This window comes from Carcharhinus amblyrhynchos, chromosome 10 (genome assembly GCF_965287045.1).
Source record: "Carcharhinus amblyrhynchos chromosome 10, sCarAmb.v2.hapA, whole genome shotgun sequence".
Lineage (NCBI taxonomy): Eukaryota > Metazoa > Chordata > Chondrichthyes > Carcharhiniformes > Carcharhinidae > Carcharhinus > Carcharhinus amblyrhynchos.
This window is the reverse complement of record NC_137333.1, coordinates 11,806,801-11,828,058: the sequence shown is the minus strand read 5'-3', so window position 1 is coordinate 11,828,058 and position 21,258 is coordinate 11,806,801. Positions and strand designations below refer to the sequence as shown.

At 44.6% G+C, this 21,258-nt stretch overlaps 1 protein-coding gene across 1 annotated transcript in view; it reads right to left on the bottom strand.

Annotated features, from left to right (window-relative positions):
- The window catches only part of slain1a (SLAIN motif family, member 1a), a 104,844-nt gene that overhangs the window by 63,483 nt on the left and 20,103 nt on the right, over nucleotides 1-21,258 (bottom strand). Inside the window, exon 2 of the mRNA XM_080197846.1 lies at nucleotides 12,702-12,841. Coding sequence (XP_080053972.1) covers nucleotides 12,702-12,841 — 140 coding nt within the window. The remainder of the gene's footprint in view (nucleotides 1-12,701; nucleotides 12,842-21,258) is intronic.

Here is a 21,258-nt window from a genome sequence, read left to right as displayed (position 1 = left end):
ATACCAGAGCAGCAGTGGGATGAGACCCTTGTTGGGCACTGCTCACCCACCTGTTTTCCCACCGATGGATGACCCACAACATTCAGCTCCTGGTCCCGGTAAGGGTGACCATGAAACCGCCAGATTGTTGTAAAAAACCCATGTGGTTCACTGGGGTCTATTAGGGGAAGGAATTTAGGGAATCTGTGGCACTGACCCTGATGTGGCTTCAGACCCAGAGCAACATATTTGATTATAAGCCACCTTCTGAAATGGCCTAGCGAGCCACTCAGTTGTACCAAATCACTACAAAAAAAGCCAAATACCACATGGACTGTAGCAATTCAAGATGGCCGCACGTCCCAAGGGCAATTCGGGATGGGCAATAAATGTTGGCCTTGTCAGCGAAGAACCAATTGTAAAAAACTATCACAAAGATTTGAAAGCATCCTGATCAAGCTCACATCGAACATGTTTCAATAGTTAATAAAACAGGGTCAAGAGTCGATGACGAAGTAACTGTTACAACTTCTGAAGGCCTCGAGATGTTTTCTCCATTCACAGATGTTACAAAACAACCATTTCCTAGGACACTGCTGATGTTTTAAATCCCCGAGAGAAATCTCTGAAGAAGGCCGTGTAACATCACGGTGTTGAAACCAAACTTGAGAACTGGCCATGAGAAACTGAAAGACTTGCATTTGCATAGCGCCTTTCGGCACCTCAGGCTGTCACACTGTGCCATACAGCCTATCAAGTGGATTTGAAGTGTAATCATTGGTGCAATGCAAGAAACACCACAGCCAGTTTACACACAGCAAGATCCCACAATCAGCAATGAAATAAATTAACAGGTCACCTGTTGAGTGAGGAATAAAGATTGACAGAACACCAGGAGGACACCCTTGCTCTCCCGGGAATCTTTTACCTGCCTGAAAGAGCTGACAAGGCCTCAATTTAATCTCTCACCTGAAGGATGGCACTTCGGACAGTGAAGTACTCCTTTCCTGTTGCACAGAAGTGCCAACCTAGATTAGAAGATCAAGGGTGGGACCTGCGGCTCTCACTTGAGCAAGACTGGAAGTTCCTGCTCAAGGTCAACAGACACTTATCCGCTTCTCGCCCATTCCGATTCCGGGGCAGGTGAGGCGGTAGAGTTCCAGTGCAAGTCTCTAGAATGGGATTTGAATTCACAACTTTCTGATCTAGGGGCGAGGCCAAGTGGTATTATCGCTTGATTATTAATCCAGAAACTCAGTTAATGTTCCGGGGTCCTGGATTCAAATCCCATCATGGCAGGTGGTGCAATTTTAATTCAATAAAAAAGATATGGAATTCATCTAATGATGACCACTGTCGATAGTCAGAAAAACCCATCTGGTTCATTAATGTCCTTCAGGGAAATCTTCCATTCTCACCGGGTCTGGCCTACATGTGACTCCAGAGCCACAGCAGTGTGATTAGCGCTCAATTGCTCTCGGGCAACTAGGGGTGACCCATGTCTCACGAATGAATAAAAAAGTGTTCTACTATTGAACCAAGGCTGATTTGACCATTCCTGTTATTCTTTCCAACTCACCTATAGTTAAAGTTTTTATTTTATTCTTTCATAGGATGTGGCCATCTCTGGTTAGGTGAGCACTTATTGCCCATCACCAATTGCCCTTGAAGAGCTGGTGGTGAGCCCCCCTCTTGAATGGCTGCAGCCCATGTGGTGCAGGTACAACCACAGTGCTGTTAGGAAGGGACTTGCAGGACTAATTGCCAATTTCAGAGCCTCAATTGGCTGCAGGGCAGAAAGGCCATCCAGGAGTCTCCCCACCAAAGGCTTAATTGTTGCGGAGATGGGAGGATAGTGGGGTCACCACCCGCTATGCTCCTACCTGATCAAAGCCCACCCACCACCAAACTCACTGTATGAGCGGGGAATCAAATTCTGTCCAACAGCTGCAAGTATTCATACACTCTTCGAATGCAGAGGTGTGACTTTTTTTAAACATCCCAGCTCTTTCTATTGACAATGTGTTTGCCCTGTGGCCCAGGAATGGTGACATGCAACAAATATCAAGCACGTTACTAATACAAAGACAACACATACCATACGTTCAGACTTACAGAAGATGTTTGCTAATCAGGGCACTTGGGATGAAGAAAATGGCAGAACATTCATGAAGTGAAAGTTCAAAACCCACATTGGCATGGAGAGAATGTGCAAGTTCCACACAGTCACCCGAGGCAGTGCTAACCACTGTGCCGTCATGCCACCTCTTACTTGTGGTAAATGTGAATGGTTTTACAGACTCAAACTCATGAACTCAAGGTTAAACTTGGATTGAACCTTTATTTGCTGGAGTACGGTTGATGGAATAGGCAAAATATCTGTGATTTTTACACTGGTGCAATCAAGCTTTCAGCTTCCCTTTATTTTACAAGTAGCATCTTTGGGCTTGATACTACATCCCCCCTCAGCAATGGGGAGTGGAAGGGGTGAGAAAGTACTTAAAAATTAATGATCCTGGATACGACCCATCACGTATGTGCTGGTGGGTTGTGCTCCAGGACTGTGCCCCATTCAAGAGATGGAAAACATCTTTAGTTCAAAGTCTCAGGGTGCAGTTGGGAGCCTGATTTAAGTTTACCAATGACCTCCTGGTCAGGTTCCCCAGTTGATTGTTTTCTACACCGCTGCCTCATAGCGCCAGGGACCCGAGTTCGATTCCGGGCTTGGATCACTGTCTGTGCGGAGTCTGCACGTTCTACTCCGTGTCACTGTGGGTTTCCTCCAAGTGCTCCGGTTTCCCCCCACAGTCTGAAAGATGCGCTCGTTGGGTGCATTGGCCATGCTAAATTCTCCCTCAATGTACCCGAACAGGTGCTGGACTGTGGCGGGTAGAGGGTTTTCACAGTAACCTCATTGCAATGTTAATGTAAGCCTAATTGCGTTTAAACCCTAGATATGACAAAGAACAAAGAACAATACAACACAGGAAACAGGCCCTTCGGCCCTCCAAGCCTGTGCCGCTCATTGGTCCAACTAAACCATTCTTTTGTATCCCTCCATTCCCAGTCTGCTCAAGTGACTATCCAGATAAGTCTTAAAACAGTAGCATCCTCTCCCTTCTCTATGTACAGTACGCTCTGTCAGTGTACCTTGCAAGAAACAATACTTTTCACTGTATGCTAATAATGTGACAATAATAAATCAAAATCAGTCAGGTCCCAGCAGTCAAGTATTTTTACAGCACTGCTTGTGAGCTGGGAGGAGCAGGAAGGCGCTCCCCAAGTCCTTCAGGCCAATCTGCAGTCAATCCTGGCCCTCTGCTCACTGCCACAATATGCCACCCCTCCTCCTTTCTGACCTGCCAACTGCCAGAACAATCTTCTCCCCAGCTGAGTGGCACATGACCTCAGCACTCCCAGGTTGCCCGTGTAAACAGGCTCTGCCCCAACCACTGCCACCTGCCTGTGAATTTCGATTTCTAAACATCAAGCGGTTCAGGCGGGTATTAAAAATCTCATCGCACTGTCTGAAATGTTCTCCCGGTGCGCAGCCCAGGTTCCTTTCAAACAATCAGTTCCATCAAAAAAAGAAGAAGCGTTGGCCTCATTTAGAATACTGTGTACACATCTGGTCGCCACACTACCAAAAGCACATGGATGCTTTGGAGAGGGTAGAGCAGGTTTACCTACCTGCTCTGGAGGGTATTAGCTACGAGGAGAGGTTGGATAAACCCGGTTTGCTCTCACTGGAACGTCGGAGGTTGAGGGGCAACCTGATTGAGGTCCACAAGATTATGAGTGGCTTGGACGGAGTGGATAGTCAGCTGCTCTTTCCTAGGGTAGAAAAGTCAAGTACTTGGGTACATAAGTTTAAGGTGGGTGGGGAAAAGTTTAGAGGAGATGTGCGAGGCAAGTTTTTTTTTATACAGAAGGTGGTGAATGCCTGGAACGTGCTGTTCAGGAAGGTGGCGGGAGCAGGTATGCATCTAAGGAGCATCTAGGCGAATACATGAATAGGATGGAAGGATACAAACTCCGTAAGTGCGTACGGTTTTAGTTTAGGCAGGCATCATGATTGGCATAGGCTTGGAGGGGGCTGAAGGACCTGTGCTGTACTGTTCCTTGTTCTTTGTTGTCTGGAAACCTCAGTTATCCTGTCGGGTGGACTTAAAAGATCCCGTGACACCATTTCAATGAAGAACAGGGGAAATAGCCACAATGTGCTGCCCAATATTGAGCCCTCAAATCAAAAAAATTATTAGATTGCTGTTTGTGCAAGTTGCTGTGTGGAAATTGGGCGCCCCCTTTCCTTCTTCACAGCAGTGACTGCTCTTCAGAAGCAATCCATTAGCGGTGAAGCACTTTGAGGAGTTTGGTGGTTGTAAAAGGTAGAGGAAATGCTGGTCTTTTTCCCCATTCATCTCAAAGAGTCCTTTCAATGCTGTTGCATATTAGCCATTATTTCTGCCTTCTTAATATTTGTTGCATTCCATTTCTAAACATCTTAATGTACAACCCAAGTGTTATTACAATAATCACCCTCTCACCCTCAACCTATTTAATATCGCCAAGATATTTTAATAGATTTAACACTTCCGAGTGTTAACTGGCGTGCATTTTTAGAATCAAATAAACTAGATGATGTTTTTGGTTCATTTGATGCCAGTATTATAAAGGGTACAAATCATTGGCTGCCTGTGATTGCTCAGTGCAGCCAGTTTAAAGAGTCTCTGTTGGGAGAAAGCCTCATTGTGATTCCAACAATGAAACAGTGGATCATATTTTCACCCTGTGTTAAGCCATCAGGAGGCTGCAAAAATAAACGTGTATCAAAGATCAGTTTCAATTCATTTTTGCTACTTGATTTTTTAAGATGTTGCACGTTAGCCCCACGTGCTGCCCCAGAAATGGCCAAACTCTGCACAACTCAGCATTTCATTTGCCTTTCAATAATCTTAAGCCACAAATGCACTGTGTTTTTTCACAATGTTAAATGTCAAACGCTTCATGCTTCTAGACAAAAAGGTGTATCTTTACCAGTAATTTATAGGAGCCTTTCCTTCCCAAAATATGTGGTTTCAAAGCTTAAGGTGCAATTTTTTCAGGGCACTGTCCTGGTATATTATTCTGATATGATGGCTTCAAGGCATGATAAAACATAGCCTGTGCAAATTCCTTCACTTACCAGCTACCAGTTTCCACCATTCCAATTGTATCGCACATCACATTTAAAAGGTATTTTTTATTGGTAGCTTTGGCAAGGATGTATTGCATGTCACGAGTTCTTTACTTGGCCAGCACAGTGATTAGCACTGCTATCTCACAGCGCCAAGGACCCAAGTTCAATTCTGGCCTTGGCTGACTATCTGTGCGGAGTTTGCACGTTCTCCCTATGTCTGTGTGGGTTTCTTCCAGATGTTCAGGTTTCCACAGTCCAAAGATCTGCGTGTTGGGTGGCATGGTGGCACAGTGGTTAGCACTGATGCCTCACAGCACCAGGGATCTGAATTCCTGGCTTGGGTAACCGTCCGTGCTGAGTTTGCACGTGCTCCCCGTTTCTGCGTGGGTTTCCTCCGGGTGCCGTGGTTTCCTCCCACAGTCTGAAAGACGAACTAGTTAGGTGCATTGTCCATGTTAAATTCTCCCTCAGTGTACCCAAACAGACGGCGGACTGTGGCGATTAGGAGATCTTCACAGTAAATTCACTGCAGTTCTAATGTAAAGCCTATTTAACTTAAGATGGATTGGCCATGCTCAACTGCCCCTTCATGTCAGAGGAATTAATAGGGTAAATATGTGTGTTACAGGAATACGGCCTGGGTGGGGACTGTTGTCGGTGCAGGCTCGATGGGCCAAATGGCCTTCTCCTGCACTGTAGGGATTCTATAATGAATTTTTTTGCTTTATGAAGGTGCTTCTAACTAAGGTAAGCCCAGAAAGTTTAAAAATATGAAACAATAACATTACTTCCTGGGTTACATTCACCATGTAATTTGGGAGGCAGCTCTAATACGAAAGAGAAACATCTATGTAGACAATGAATGCTTTCCTGAACAATACAAGTCTTAGCTTGAGCATTGAGATCTTCAAAAGCCTTCCACCATCTGTTCCTTTATTTGCAAATGGGTAAAGCCAAGGAACACAGTGATTATCATGTCATTCCTGCATGCACTGTACAGAGATCTGTAATTAAACTGGGTTAGCATATAGTTGCAGCGAATAATCAGCACCCAAATGAGCAATGATCTGACTGCACAATATCTATAAACAGAGGTTATATTTAGTAATGATAAGTATGCTCTGAAAGACAGCTTTCCCACCATTATCAACAACCAATGTACATTTGCCAAATTAATTTGCAGAAATGACTGCAGGTACAAGCACTTAACAAACTCCTATTAAATTCTTAAATGGAAAAGCAAAAGACTCATCAGCATAAATGAAAAGCATCAAGACAAAGATGCTTTCTTCCATTTCACAATTACACTGTCAGAAATTCTGATGGTTTTATGTTTGGCAGTCAACAGGAACAAGATGATGTGTACGCAATAATCTGTGCTGCCCTGAACTGCTTTGCGCCAACTCTACAATTAAATTTTGAAAGTAGAATTTTGCCCCACACGTGCCACTGTCACATCAAAGAAAGGGAAACCCAAGTTTGTACCCTCAAACTTGGAAGGGGGGGGGAGCAATTAACATCAAAGGACGGCACGGTGGCACCGTGGTAAGCACTGCTGCCTCACAGCGCCAGGGACCTGGGTTCAATTCCAGCCTCGGGTCATTGGTTGTGTGGAGTTTGCACATTCTCTCCGTGTCTGCGTGGGTTTCCTCTGGGTGTTCTGGCTTCCTCTCACAGTCCAAAGATGTGTAGGTTAGGTGGATTGGCCATGATAAATTGCCCATTGGTGTCAGGGGGATTAGCAGGGTAAATACGTGGGGTTACAGGGATAGGACCTGGGTGGGATTGTGGTCGATGCAGGTTTGATGGGCTGAATGGCCTCCTTCTGCACTGTAGGGATTCTATGGAAGGAAATCCTTCTGGGGTGCCTTGGCGTATCTCCCAGCAGTTGTTTCCTCAGAATAAAGATAACTTTGTAGCTCCTCCTAGCAGTATGTGGATAGTTTGGGCCTCCCCTGTGAGAGGTGTTTCCCAGGTTCACCCCCTACATCAAATTTTCCCATTCCTCTCCCCAGCCGTCACTCTTAAGATGCCGTGTCAATGACTGCCTGAGGATCCCCGATGACAGTCTGACCCAGCAGCAGCAGCAGATAAATGCAAAATTACCACGGATGCTGGAATCTGGAATCTGAATTACGCTGATTCCCCTTTTTATTATTTTTAACCCACTTAACTAACTGGGTATTTTTTTCATCTTTTCATTCCTTCAGTGAGACGATCTTGTATTTGACCTAGCTGTCTTCAATTTAATAGTTTGCAAGTCACACAACCCAGTAACTCCCTCTTTGCTACTGGATACAAATTTGCCCCTTTTTCTGTCTATCTTTCCATTCCTAAAATGCCTGCTTATTTTTTCGACCCAAAGGATTAATTTGTCCTTTCACTTTATGGATGCTATGTGGCCTGCAATGCAATTGCAACATTTCCTATTTTTAAACGTGTGTGCTTTACCTTCCGCAGTATTGAACTTTTACCTGGCAGACGTCCCGCTTTCTTTGCTTCAAGATTAGGGTAAATATGTCGGGTTATAGGGATTATGGCCTGGGTGGGACTGTGGTCAGTGCAGACTCGATGGGCCAAATGGCCTCCTTCTGCACTGCAGGGATTCTATGTTAGGCGGCTGGCATGCAGTGCTCTCTACTGCTGGGTGGAAACAATCCTCACTCCCTGTGGATCCTGTCGGTGAGTTCAACCAACTGGCCAACATTCAACCCTTGTGACTTGCCTGACTCAGAATCAGACCAGTGATTCTAACACTGTGATACCAACTTTAGGAGATCAAAATGAATGAAAGCTTTGAGGCAGGAGCAGGAGAAGATTGGTCCATTCTTGAGTCTGCTGCCAATCAATAAAATCATGGCTGATCTTTGATTTTGACTCCAATTTCCCACTCAACACCATATCTCGAATCCCTTCAATTCCAAAGATCTACCGAACTCCAGCAATTGCTGACTGCATTGGAATATCTACCAGTAAGCTACTCGAACATATCAGAGACGATGCAGGAGTCAGTGCAAGGTTCTGGCACTTGGTATTATCTGCGGCTAACTTTGGAGAACTTGGTCACCTCAGTGGATATTGTACTTGGTCCCTCCTTGTCGAAGGCTCTGAAACCGATCTCTCAAAGATGCTCATATTGGGAACCTGGAGGCTGTAGGTTTCGCCAACTCATCCACCTTTGGTAAACAGCAAAGGTTTTGCCAAATCCTGCAGCCTACCTGCCGATTGACAAGAGTGTTCAGCCATAGTCAATTAACAGGTCAGATGGGTGGCACAGTGGTTAGCATTGCTGCCTCACACCGCCACAGGCACGGGCTCGATTCCTGCCTGGGTCACTGTATGTGCGGAGTCTGCACATTTTCTGTGTCTGTGTGGGTTTCCTCAGGGTGCTCCAGTTTCCTCCCACAATCCAAAAGACGTGCTGGTTAGGTGCATTGGCCATGCTAAATTCCCCTTCAGTGTACCCGAACAGGCACCAGAGTGTGGCGACTAGGGGATTTTCAGAATAACTTCATTGCAGTGTTAATGTAGGCCTATTTGTGGCACTAATAAATAAAACTTTAATGAGAATGGAACATACCTTGGACCCTCACCAACCACCATACCAATACCCACCCAAGTGCCAGGAAAGTAGCTGGGTGCAGTTGCTTTGGTAGCCAAGTTGCTAAGTTTTCCAGCGAGCACATTTGAGACCCTCAATCCAAGAAGATGCCAACTACCAGCAGACGAAGAGCCTGGGTCTGAGTTGCAGCAACCTTCAGCTTCTCATGAAGCAGCCATTAAGACGATGCACTTCACAACAAGCTATTAAAGACAGGAGCTACAAGCTGGCTGTCAGTCAGATTGCCTTCCTCCTATCGAGTCTCTGACCAGCTGCTCTTCATTCATTCCTCGTCCTCTTGCCAATTTGCACCAATTATGTAAAGCTGTGTCACCAGATTTCAAGACAATGGTCACCATAAATAATTTAAATTGTCTAAGTAACCAAAAGATGGCTTTAAATAACCACCAAAATGTTGCCCTTTTCCTCCCTTTTAAATCAGAACCGACGAGACTCCCTTTACAATAGCACTACAAACAGCAGCTACCCAGTGTGTATTTACCCAGGATAATCAGCAGGTTGACAACAGAGCAACTGTAAATCGCACTGTGGATCAGGGAGGTGTTGGGGACTTTGGTGGCTGGTTACCTTAATCAATGTCCATTCAAATCTTTGGAAAAGTGTGGCTTTCAGAATTAATATGTCTTCAATCTTTGCCTTTGTTTTTGTCTTTCTCTATACAGCCCCATGTTGGAACAGTAATGAAGCAGAAATGGGGCCCAAAGACTCCACAATACAGCACCAAAGCAGATTTTTATTCTACCTCCGAAACACAGAGTTCCAAATAATAAAACTATTATGGTTGGGTCTAATTATAAGTTATACAACGACCACGAGGTGGGCACATAGGACTTAAACAAAGAGCAGTTTATTTTATGTTTTCACAGCTACACATTCGGCCCAAACTGAACCCCCCCAGGCTCCACCCTGGATGGAGATTGCCCACTGGGGCACCTGACCCACTCTCTTAAAGGGAGCACCCCGAAATGATATACATAACCAAAACTTCTTCCTGTTGCACATTCTCCTCATGTCTGCGTGGGTTTCCTCCAGGTGCTCCTGTTTCCTCCCACGGTCTAAAGATGTGCGGGTTAAGTTGATTGGCCATGCTAAAATTGCCCCTTAGTGTTCTGAGATGTGTACGTTAGAGGGATCAGTGGGTAAATATGTAAGGATACAGGGGTAGAGAATGGGTAGGATTGTGGTCGGTGCAGACTTGATAGGCCAAATGGCCTCTTCCTGCACTGTAGGGTTTCTATGATTCTATGATCTCGTGTGGCCTCTCATGTACCATTTCTCAAACTTTACATCTTGAGACATCTAGAACATCAACTGTTCCTGTGGAATATCTGCTGCCCAAAATGCTAGCAACATAGGCAAGTGACGTAGCCATGTGGCTATCACCTCCCACAATCGCTTGGAGGGCTGAAGGGCCTGTTCCTGTGCTGTAATTTTCTTTGTTCTTTAATAAGTGGATGTTAGTTTTGACATCTCAGGTAAAAATGAACGAGTTAGTGAATCAAATCTCTGATCTCTTCGATATGATGCGGTGCGCTTCAGATGTTGATTATCTCAGAGTTCAATCATGCAGGTTTGAGTACCCGTAAATATAAATAGCCAATCGCAGGACAGAGAGCTCTGGGTGAATTCAAAATACTCATCAACCTCAACCGCAGCCAAAACCCTTCAATTCCTTACTTGGAGCATTTCTCAGCCTGCCCGCCCACCGTTCCTTGTAGTTCAAGACCAAACAACGGCTTAAAATATAAATGTATCATTACACAACACAGCGAGAAGCAGAGCTAAGTTAGAAAGAAACAAAAGAGTTATTTGATCCACTAAACAGCAGCCTGCAGTTCTAGACTTTCACAAAGAACCAATCATGCAAAGCAACAACACTGCTATTCAAAATTAATCAGAGACTGCAAACCCCTTTGTGTCATTGTAGTTAACCTTTCCAAACATGAACAAGTTTGGATCATTCGACTTAGAGTTGACGTCACAGAGCTGTTCTCAGTAGGTTTGGGTGATCCTTTAGAAGTCAAAAGGTAAAGTGCCAATGCCATTTCTGAAATTCCTATCCTATCCAATTTCTATATTTCAAATCTAAGTTTAATATTTCAGGAACCAAAAGCAGCCCATGAATGTTGGGCTTTTGAAAGCTGAATGATTCTACTGATGAATGCTGAAGAAAGATCACTGACCTAAAACATTGGGCAGAATTCTCCCAGTCTGGGGCTAAGTCTTGGGGTGGGAGTGTAGAGTCTTCCCAGCATGGAGACCAGCAAGGAAAACATTCCAAATCTTCCAGTCCCAACCTCATCAATTAAGTAACTGGGTATTTTGCGTTGTATTCAGTGGTGGGACAGGTCTGATGGCGAATAGTTCTCAGTCATAATGGCGGCACAGTGGCACAAATAGCGGCACGGTGGCTGGCACTGCCTCCTCACAGCACCAGGACCTGGGTTCAATTCTGGTCTTGGGTCTGTGTGGAGTTTGCACGTTCTCCCTGCCTGCAATGGTTTCCTCCAGTTGATCCAGTTTCCTCCCACGCTCCAAAGATGTGCAAGTTAGATTAATTGACCGTGCCAAATTGCCCCTTAGTGTCAGGGGAACTAGGTGGTAAATGGCGGGGGTAAGGCCTGGATGGGATTGTGGTTGGTGTAGACTCCTTCAGCAATGTAGGGACTCCATGATTTGTATCCAGCTGCCATATTGAAACAGCACCCAACATCGCTGGCCAACTATCAAAGAAAAAAGGCGGACCCCCTGAACAGGATTCTAGGATAGCAAACATTTCAGGGCTGTTGTTAACCTGTGCAACCTAGAAGCTGCTTTGATCGCCATCAATACACATTGCATTATTGCAAACACTCCCTTTTTATCTTCTCCCTAATGAAACCTTACTTCCTCAAATACCTCATTAAAACTTTAATAAAGGATCATTTAGAATAATGGAGGGAGAGATAAGGACCTAATGAAAAGTGAAACAAATTCTCAGAATGAAACAAATTTTAAAATTACAGGCTAATTTAGTGGGCTGAGTTAGATGGTGCCACAACTGTAGAGGTGCACTTCCTGCATGTGTATTTGCATTACAACTGATGTCAAATCCAGTGACTGAAACTGCAACCTACAACCTCTTAAACTTGTTCCTTCATAGACAAACTGACAGATTATTCTTACAGATCACCATGGAATTGAAGAATCGCTTGTATTTTTGTTTGAAAAAAATGAGCAGTTTTATTTTAATAGAGGAAATTGTTCCAAAATACAAAGGGTGCAGTCTTTCACACCACACTCCCATTGCAGCGAGGACGGAGGATTTGGTACCCAGCCAAATCTCCGTTCACTGCGGCAGGCTGGTAAAATCCCATCGGCGTGAACGGCGATAAGATTCCAGCCAAAATTATTCAGACCATTACAGATAAGGTAGTATGGGAAAGACTTGGAATATCCTCGACATGCCATTCCAGGAAAATCACTGCTTGCAACACTTGGAGGAAGGAGCAGCATGCAGCCAGGGTCACAGGGGAGGACGGGTGAGGAGCAGCAGAGGGAAGGAGCTAGTGGTGGGCAGGAAGCAAGATGGGAGGCACACACACAAGATGGGGTGCAGGAAACGATGGGTGAGGGGCAGCAAAGGGAAGGAGCTAGGGGTGGACAGGAAACAAGCACATGGGGCACACACCAGCAAGAGGCACAGGAAAGGACAAATAAGAGGTAGCAGAGAGAACAGGCCAGGGACGGAGAGGAAACAAGCACATGGGGGGCACACACCAGGACTAGCACCAGTTGATGGGCACAATCGATGGACACAGTACGCGCCGACTGCCTACCCCTGGCAACTGGGCGATCAATGTCAGCAGTTACTGGTGTATTTAAGGATGAGGTTGCTGTTGGCAATATGTCTTAGGAAGTCTTTGAGCGCTTTGTTCCTACCTTGATCAAGTCTAAAACACAACGAGCGTTTCGCTGCCTCGATCTCATGGCCTGGGTGATCAAGCACCTGTCTGCACCATTCTAAAGGACTCCGAGCTTTCTGTTCCAATGTGGGCTGCTTCCTTGGTGAAACATACAACCTGTAATGAAAAATACAACATTCATCGTCACTTAACATAATAAATGGATCTTTACCACACTTACTTCTTATTTCTATAAATTTATGTGGAGCATAAAAGTAGTTGTCCTTAAGCAATCTCATTCCACAAACATCGTTAGATAAAAATTGAAGTCCCAGGGTTCTTAATCATAGAGTCTACAATCCCGAAGGAGGCTATTTGGCCCATCGAGTCTGCACCGACAATAATCCCACACAATCCTATCCCCACAACCCCACCAATTTTCCCTCCTAGTTCCCCTGACGCTAAGGGGCAATTTATCATGGCCGACTGTGGGAGGAAACCCATGCAGACACAGGGAGAATGTACAAACTCCACACAGACACTGGTCCAAGGCCCTGGTGCTGTGAGGCAGCAGTGCTAACCATTGTGCCACTGTGCAGGGAGTGGGGTGGAAGCTCGATTGGAGGGAATCAAAGCAGAGCAATTCAAAGAGGAATCTGAAGGAAACTCACTTTGCACTAAGTAATGTACAAAATATATCCACGATTATGCCACATTGCCAGGTCGTTTTTGTCCTGTATAAGAATTCAGATCTGGGACGTAACTGGGAGGCATTAATCGTGGCACATGTTTTATCAGAAACAACAACACACGGCTCATTTAATCAACTAATCACTATGCGTTGAGAAAGGAAATATTCCAAGCTGCACAAATGCATATCCACTTTCAAATTAAGCGTAAACAATCACATTTCAGGCAAGAAATCTGCACCAGGTAGAAATAAAAACTTGAAAAGGAAAACCACAAATATGAATTCTTACACTTAAAAATGCATTCAATAAAAATTAGTTTAACAATAATAGTTTCAGCAAAACAGCAGGAACTTTGATAGACCAAATACTGCTGCCAGTGAGGGATACTGTCCTCTGGCTGAAGATTTTGAGAAGCTACAGTCAAGTTGCCCATGGGCAGCATTGGTGGCACAGTGGTTAGCACTGCTGCCTTCACAGTGCCAGGGACCCGGATTCAATTCCCAGCCTGGGTCACTGTCTGAGCAGAGTCTGCATGTTCTCCCCGTGTCTGCATGGGTTTCCTCCAGGTGCTCCGGTTTACAGACAACCTGCTAGTTAGACAACATGGCCATGCTAAATTCTCCCTGTGTACCTGTACAGGCGCCGGAGTGTGGCAACTAGGGAATTTTCTCAGTAATTTCATGGGGGTTGGGGATTGGGGGGACAAACCGGAGGTTACCTGCCAGCGACACATCATGGTACCCACGCATTGAACTTTTTTTTCCCAAAAAGCTGTACTATATGGCGAAGAAAGCTGCATTGCTGTTGACGGCATCAATACTTCGTATATTTTTCACTGTACGCTAATACATGTGACAATAATAAATCAAATCACTTCTATCGCCCAGCGTCAGCCTTTGCTGATATCAGTAGAAATCCCAGCCTATGTTTCGATGATCATAACCTGAAAATGAGGAGTCAAATATTCAGAGTCTAATCTGACTGATACCAACCTACAAGGGGTGGATCGGTGAGCACCCAGAGCGTGACTGTCTGTGTGTCTCACTGTGTCGCCGTGTGAGTCTGTTTTTGTGTGTCTCAGTATATCTTACGGTATCATTGTGAGTGTGTATGTCACTGTGTGTGTCTGTGTGACAGTGTATGTGTGTCTCAGAGTATCACTGTGAGTGTGAGTCTATGTGTATGTCTCAGTGCAATTTTCTATGCAAATTCTATGATGTATCGACTCCAAATGTTAACTTGGGAGATAAGTAGGCAGAGTGTGTGCCATGCAGTCTCCGCCCTCTTTTACCTTTTTAAAGTTTATTTATTTATTAGTTACAAATAGGCTTACATTAACACTGCAATGATGTTTCTATGAAAATCACCAGTCACCACACTCCAGAACCTGTTTGGATACACCGAGTGAAAATTTAGCGTGGTCAATGCTTCTAACCAGCATGTCTTTCCAACTGTGGAAGGAAACCAAAGCACCTGGAGAAACCCACGCAGACACGGGGAGAATGTGCAGACTCCACAAAGGCAGTGAGCCAAGTGAGGAATTGAACCCAGGTCCCTGGCACTATGAAGCAGCAGTGCTAACCACTGTGCCACCCTGGTGGCATGGCCAGTGTTTGACCAGGCTCCACAAGAATTCTGTGAATTGCTGCCATCACAGCCCCCCACCACACTCCCTCCGACTTTAGCCCCACTCTACACCACCTCAACGGGTCTTGCCTTCATGCCAGTCAGTTCAGCCTCTGAGTTAACGCTGTTTAATATTGCACCACTCACAGTTGGTGAGCGACAGCAGGGCACCTGTTTCTCACTTGGCAGCACAGCATAGAGGTCACACCATCGCTGCGCACCAGGTCACCCACTAACATTACTGATGCAATTATAAGGTTAAAATCAGCTGCCTTGCCTGCTGTAATCCACCCTGAGATCTACACTGTACAATTTAGCAATGTTATCAGGTTTTACATTAATTACACATTGAGTAAATATGCAATATATATTTCAGGCACCAGATAAAGTATCAACCAGAAAATGTGCAGAAACCAGAAAGTTTCAACCCAGAAAGCGTGCACAGAACAGCGTATTGTGGTCTTTGGCTTTAAGCTATCACACTGGCAAACACAGAACTCAAAGATATTGAATTATTCATGCAGTGACTCTCGAAATTGGCCATTGGAAGAACCAGCTGCCTCACTGCAGAAAGGAAGGCAACATTAAACACAAGAACCTTCAGAAGCACAGACTCACACTCAAAGTGACACACTCACATTCACTCACAGACTCATTCTCACACACACAGTGATACACTGAGGACTGAGGCATACACACACACACACAAAGCAATATACATACTCACAGCGATACCCTCAGATATATTGAGACACACACATACACCAACACACACAGACTCACACAGTGACACAGAGACACACAGTCACACAATACACTAAGCCACACACATACCGACACACACAGACCTACACACACACATGCACATTGACATGCACAGACACACACTTACTGACATAGACACACACTCACCCACAGAGACACAATAAAACATTGAGACACACACAAACACTCAAACACTGACACACACACACACACACTCCGGTTTCCTCCCACAGTCTGAAAGATGTACTGGCTAAGTGGATTGGCCATGGTAAATTCTCCCTCAGTGTACCCAGACAGGCGCTGGAGTGTGGAGACTCGGGGATTTTCACAATAACTTCATTGCAGTGTTAACGTAAGCCTACTTGTGGCATGAATAAATAATAACCTCAAAAAAAATCTTATTTTTAGAGGAACAGAATTGAAAAGTAGAGAAGTTGCGCTGAACTTGACTGAACCTTTTAGGCCACGTGTGACACTATGACCTTGACTCTATGTGTTGTACAGCCTATTCACTTTATTATGAGGTGGGTTACGGTACTGGAGAGGAACCAAACAGGATTTACAAGGATTATATCAGAACTATGATTTTATACTTATCACAACAAACAGGAAGGCAGGAGAGAGGTGGCAACCCAACAGCGATCTTAAACATTTTAGAAGGTTTTGACAGATTAAGATAGGGTGTTTCCATTTGCAGGAAAGAACAAAACTCAAGGCCACCAATGTAAGATAGTCACAAGGATTCAAATGAAGAAGTCAGGAGGAGCATCTTCATCCAGCAAGTGTTTAGAATCAGGGACTCACCACCACAGGGAGTTGTTAAGACAAGTCATTTCAATGTATTATTTTTATAGCTTCGTTTATTTATTGTCACAAGTAGGCTTACATTAACACTGTAATGAAGTTACTATGAAAATCTCCTAGTCGCCACACTCTGGCGCTGTTTGGGTCAATGCACCTAAACAGCACGTCTTTCAGACTGTGGGAGGAAACTGGAGAATCCAGAGGAAACCCATGCAGACACGGGGAGAACGTGCAGACTCTGCACAGACAGTGACCCAAACCAGGAATCGAACCTGTGTCCCTGGAGCTATGAGGCAGCAGTGCTAACCACTGTGCCACCATGCTGTATTTAAGGTGAAGCCAAGTATTCATATGAGGGAGAAGGAAAGAGAGGGTTTTGCTGATGGAGTTACTAAGGAAGAGTGAAGGAGGCTCAAGTGCATCATAAGCACTGACATGCTCAGATTGGACTAAATAGAATAAACTACATTGAAACAGTCTGTGTAATTCTACATAATATTCCAGTGGAACAAGCTCTGGTGTAATCTGCTAATGTGAGTAAAGTGCTGACCCTCATAACTGTCACACCCAGTACAGGCAGGTCATGTTATGAACACACAATCAACACTTCTCAAAATTGGACACAAACTGTTGGGATGGTACTGTAAACCGTATGACATTTGACAATTGGACTACAGACACTCCAAGTCTCCAGCAAATACCTAACTGAATGTGGACATAAGTGAGGGTACCTCACGGCCATTTCTGGAATTCACACTTCCCACTGTTTCAAGATGGGCCAGCAGCTGAAGAATATGGAGTTTCTGGACTGCCTATCTTCACGCATCAGACTGAACAGAAGTGAAGGAATAAACTCAATGGCCACTATCTACTTGCCACTGTTATCACAAGTACCTCCCCCATCTAACCTAGGCCGAGTGGGCCTCAGAAATGTTAACCCAGCAGTTATGTGATCGAACCTGGTTCCAGGGACGAAATCCTGATTAACCCAGGACCCAGCAGATCCACCAGAACCGCAAACTGTCAGCCAGTCCGAGAAACATCAGAGAGTCATCAGGCAACCAACCCATTCCAGTTTCAAAGTTCACCTGAGAACCAATCTCCAAGATATCCCACTACCAGGAATCTTGCAACCTGCTGCGAACCCTTTGCTTTACATGACCCTCACTACAACCTTCCAATCATTAAATCCATTCAAGGTGCGACTTGGGAGACCAGAAACCATAAGTCAGAGATGGAAGCAACTGCAATCTGTAAAAGTGCACTATCTGTTCCTGTGTGTGAAACCAAGTGTGTGATGTTGCGTTAATTCAGGGTGCGTGTGTCAGAGTAAAATAATTTTCTTAAAATTTTAAACTCACAAAAGCCTGAATTACTTAATTGGGATGCACACTCCAAAGGTAAAAGAAACCACGTCTCTTTCCCTACATGGTATATTAATTACAGGCAGCAAGAGCACACATACATTCTAACATAGCTGTTACTCTGACTAAAGCCTGAATAAGTCTTCATTTTTCTTCAATCATACGTTTAAAGGGGCTAGAACAGATCAGTGGGTTTCTCAGGAAAAGATGAAGTTATTCAGATCATACAGAGTGAGTGGGTTACCTAAAAATAGTTGCAAGAATTGAAGTTTTTAATTGCCTCTATTCTGTGACCACATTAAAGAAATTCAGATCTATTCATCTTAGCTGTATTCCAGCAGTCAGTTAGAATTTCTTTAATCATGGCAGGGTAAATTGATAAGGTGGTTCCGAAATGCATCTAGGTTGCTTGCACCCATAAATAGAGGAATATAGAACACAAAAACAAAATATATAATTAAAGACCTTTACACATTACTGGTAAGACTTGAGCTGGAACAATTGTGAGCAATTCTGGGCATGACAATTAAAATAAAGCAAAGTAAATAAAGTTTACTTATTAGTCATAAGTAGGCTTACATTCACACTACAAATTATTGTAGTTGCCACACTCCAGCGCATGTTCAGGTACACTGAGGGAGAACTTAGCATGGTCAATCGACCTAACCTGCACATCTTTTGGACTGTGCGAGGAAACTGGAGCACCCGAAGGAAACCCACGCAGACACGGGGAGGACATGCAAACTCCACACAAACATTGATCCAAGCCGGGAATTGAACCCCTTGGATGTTGCTTGGATGTTGGAGACTATGAGATGATGGCTGAGCAGGCCATTTCCTGCCCGTCTTGCCATGAGATTCAAGGTGCTGTGAGGTAGCAGTGCCAACCACTGTGCCATCCCTGCATTAGAAAGGGTACAATAGAGGTTTACCAGGAGAAATGAGAGACTGTGCCTCCTGGAACTACGGGTTAAGAAGTGGTTAAAAACAGTTTTTCAGCTGGTGAGAAGTTTCGAAAAGAGTACATCAGAGAGAACATGGCACACGGATCAGTGAGTGAAGATCTCAGCTTCAAGATCACTGGAAAAAAGTCACAGAGGAGATGAGTAGTTATTCTATTCCACTCAGAGTTGTCAGAATCTGGCACACTCTACAGTGGTAGAGACAGATTCTGTAAATGTAGTTAGACAGGCATAGTGACACAGTCGTTAGCACTGCTGCCTCACAGTGCCAGGGTTCCGAGTTCAGCCTTGGGTCACTGTCTGTGTGGAGTTTGCATTTCCTCCCCATGTCTGCGTGAGTTTCCTCCAGGTGCTCCGGTTTCCTCCCACACTCCAAAGAAGTGCGGGTTAGGTTGACTGGCTGTGCTATACCCTAATATCAGAAGGATAAGCAGGGTAAATGTGTGAGGTTACAGCAGGGGCGGATTAACTACCACCCGGATCCCTAAGCTGAGCTTTAATAAGGTCCCCTGACCTTGCCCCCTTCGTTGAATAGAATAAAGTAACATTAGATAACTTATATCATTGTGCTATGTATACTATACAACATGTATAATATCATAAAGTTATATGAATCAATTACAACCCTGTTATTTATTTATTTTTCATTTTCTTTACGTTTGTACTTTAAAAAGCTTCCATGTTTTTTGGCTTACAAAAGTGTCAATAACAGCACGTAAATGAACAGATTGAAGCATGTCTAATTCAATGTGCATGAGTGCCAGATGACTAAGTTTCTCATTGTTGAGAGCAAGTAGATTTTGATCCTCTTCCGTGCAAAAATGAACACTCACCTGAACAGCTAGCGATCATTAAGGACAGATAAATTCTAAAACAAATTATGTATTTGAATACACCTCGTGCAGTCGGTCTCTGGCTAAGTATCTCTCGTAACTAAATATGCACTAAAATAAGTATGTATACATGTTATAGCATGACAATAAACTCTTTGTTGCATTTATTTTGTATTAATTTGCATGTAGTACAAGTCTGGGGGTGGAGCTCCTCTATTTATAGGTATTTGTTATATTAATTCACCCACGGGGTATAGTTATGAAAATGTATTCACCCTTAAAAGGGCTAAACCAATTTTCATTCTGTTCTCGGGCTCCCGCCTCCCTTCCAGGCCCCTCGGCTTAAGCCTACTCAGTCTAATGGTTAATCCACAACTGGGTTACGGGAGTAGGGTCTGGGTGGGAGTGTGGCTGGTACAGACTCGATGGGCTGAATGGGCTTCTCCTGAGTCATACGGGTATTTAAGGATGAGAAACCTACAAGATTGCAGACAAGGGGAAAGAGGAAATGGGACTCAACATGGGACTGCTCTTTCAAGTGGCCAGTATACACATGACAGGCAGAACTGCTGACACTTCGCCTCTACAATTCTAGAAACCAGCACAAATAAGGGGCAAAAGTTTCTGATCCTACCAACAATGGGAATTGTGACAGGTGGCGGCTGAGCAAGATTGCACGGGAGGCCAAATATCAGCTTCCGTACGGCAAGAAATTAGCTTGAAATGTTCTCCTGAAATTCATGGCATCTTAACCAAGGATCAAATGCCCTGTGGAGCTTTGTCAGAACTCATGAATGCTTATTAAAGGCCAATGAACCGGAATCTTCCCCGTCCAAATTAAGCGACCTGCCATCGGCAATTTACAACCCTCCCGTGACAAGTCATGTTAAGAACATAAGAACATAAGAAATAGGAGCAGGAGTAGGCCATCTAGCCCTTCGAGCCTGCCCCGCCATTCAATAAGATCATGGCTGATCTGTTGTGGCTCAGTTCCACTTTCCCGCCCTCTCCCCATAACCCTTAATCCCCTCTCTTATCAAGAACCCATCAACCCGCTTCTTAAAAATATTTAGCGAGGCAGCCTCCACCACTTCAACGGGCAGAGAATTCCAGAGATTCACCACCCTTTGAGTGAAGAAGTTCCTCCTCAACTCCGTTCTAAACCGCCTCCCCTTTATCTTGAGGCTGTGCCCCCTAGTCCTACTGTCTTTTTTGAGCGGGAAGAGTCTCTCCGCCTCTATCCTATCCATCCCATTCATCATCTTATACGTCTCAATGAGATCTCCCCTCATTCTTCTAAACTCTAACGAGTACAAGCCTAGTTTATTCAGCCTCTCCTCATAGCTCAATCCCCTCAACTCCGGTATCAGCCTAGTAAACCTCCTCTGCACTCCCTCCAGGGCCAAAATATCCTTGCGCAGGTGCGGCGCCCAAAACTGCACACAGTACTCCAGCTGCGGCCTCACCAATGCCCTATACAGCTGCAGCAAGACCTCCCTACTTTTATATTCAATCCCCCTCGCTATGAAGGCCAGCATCCCATTCGCC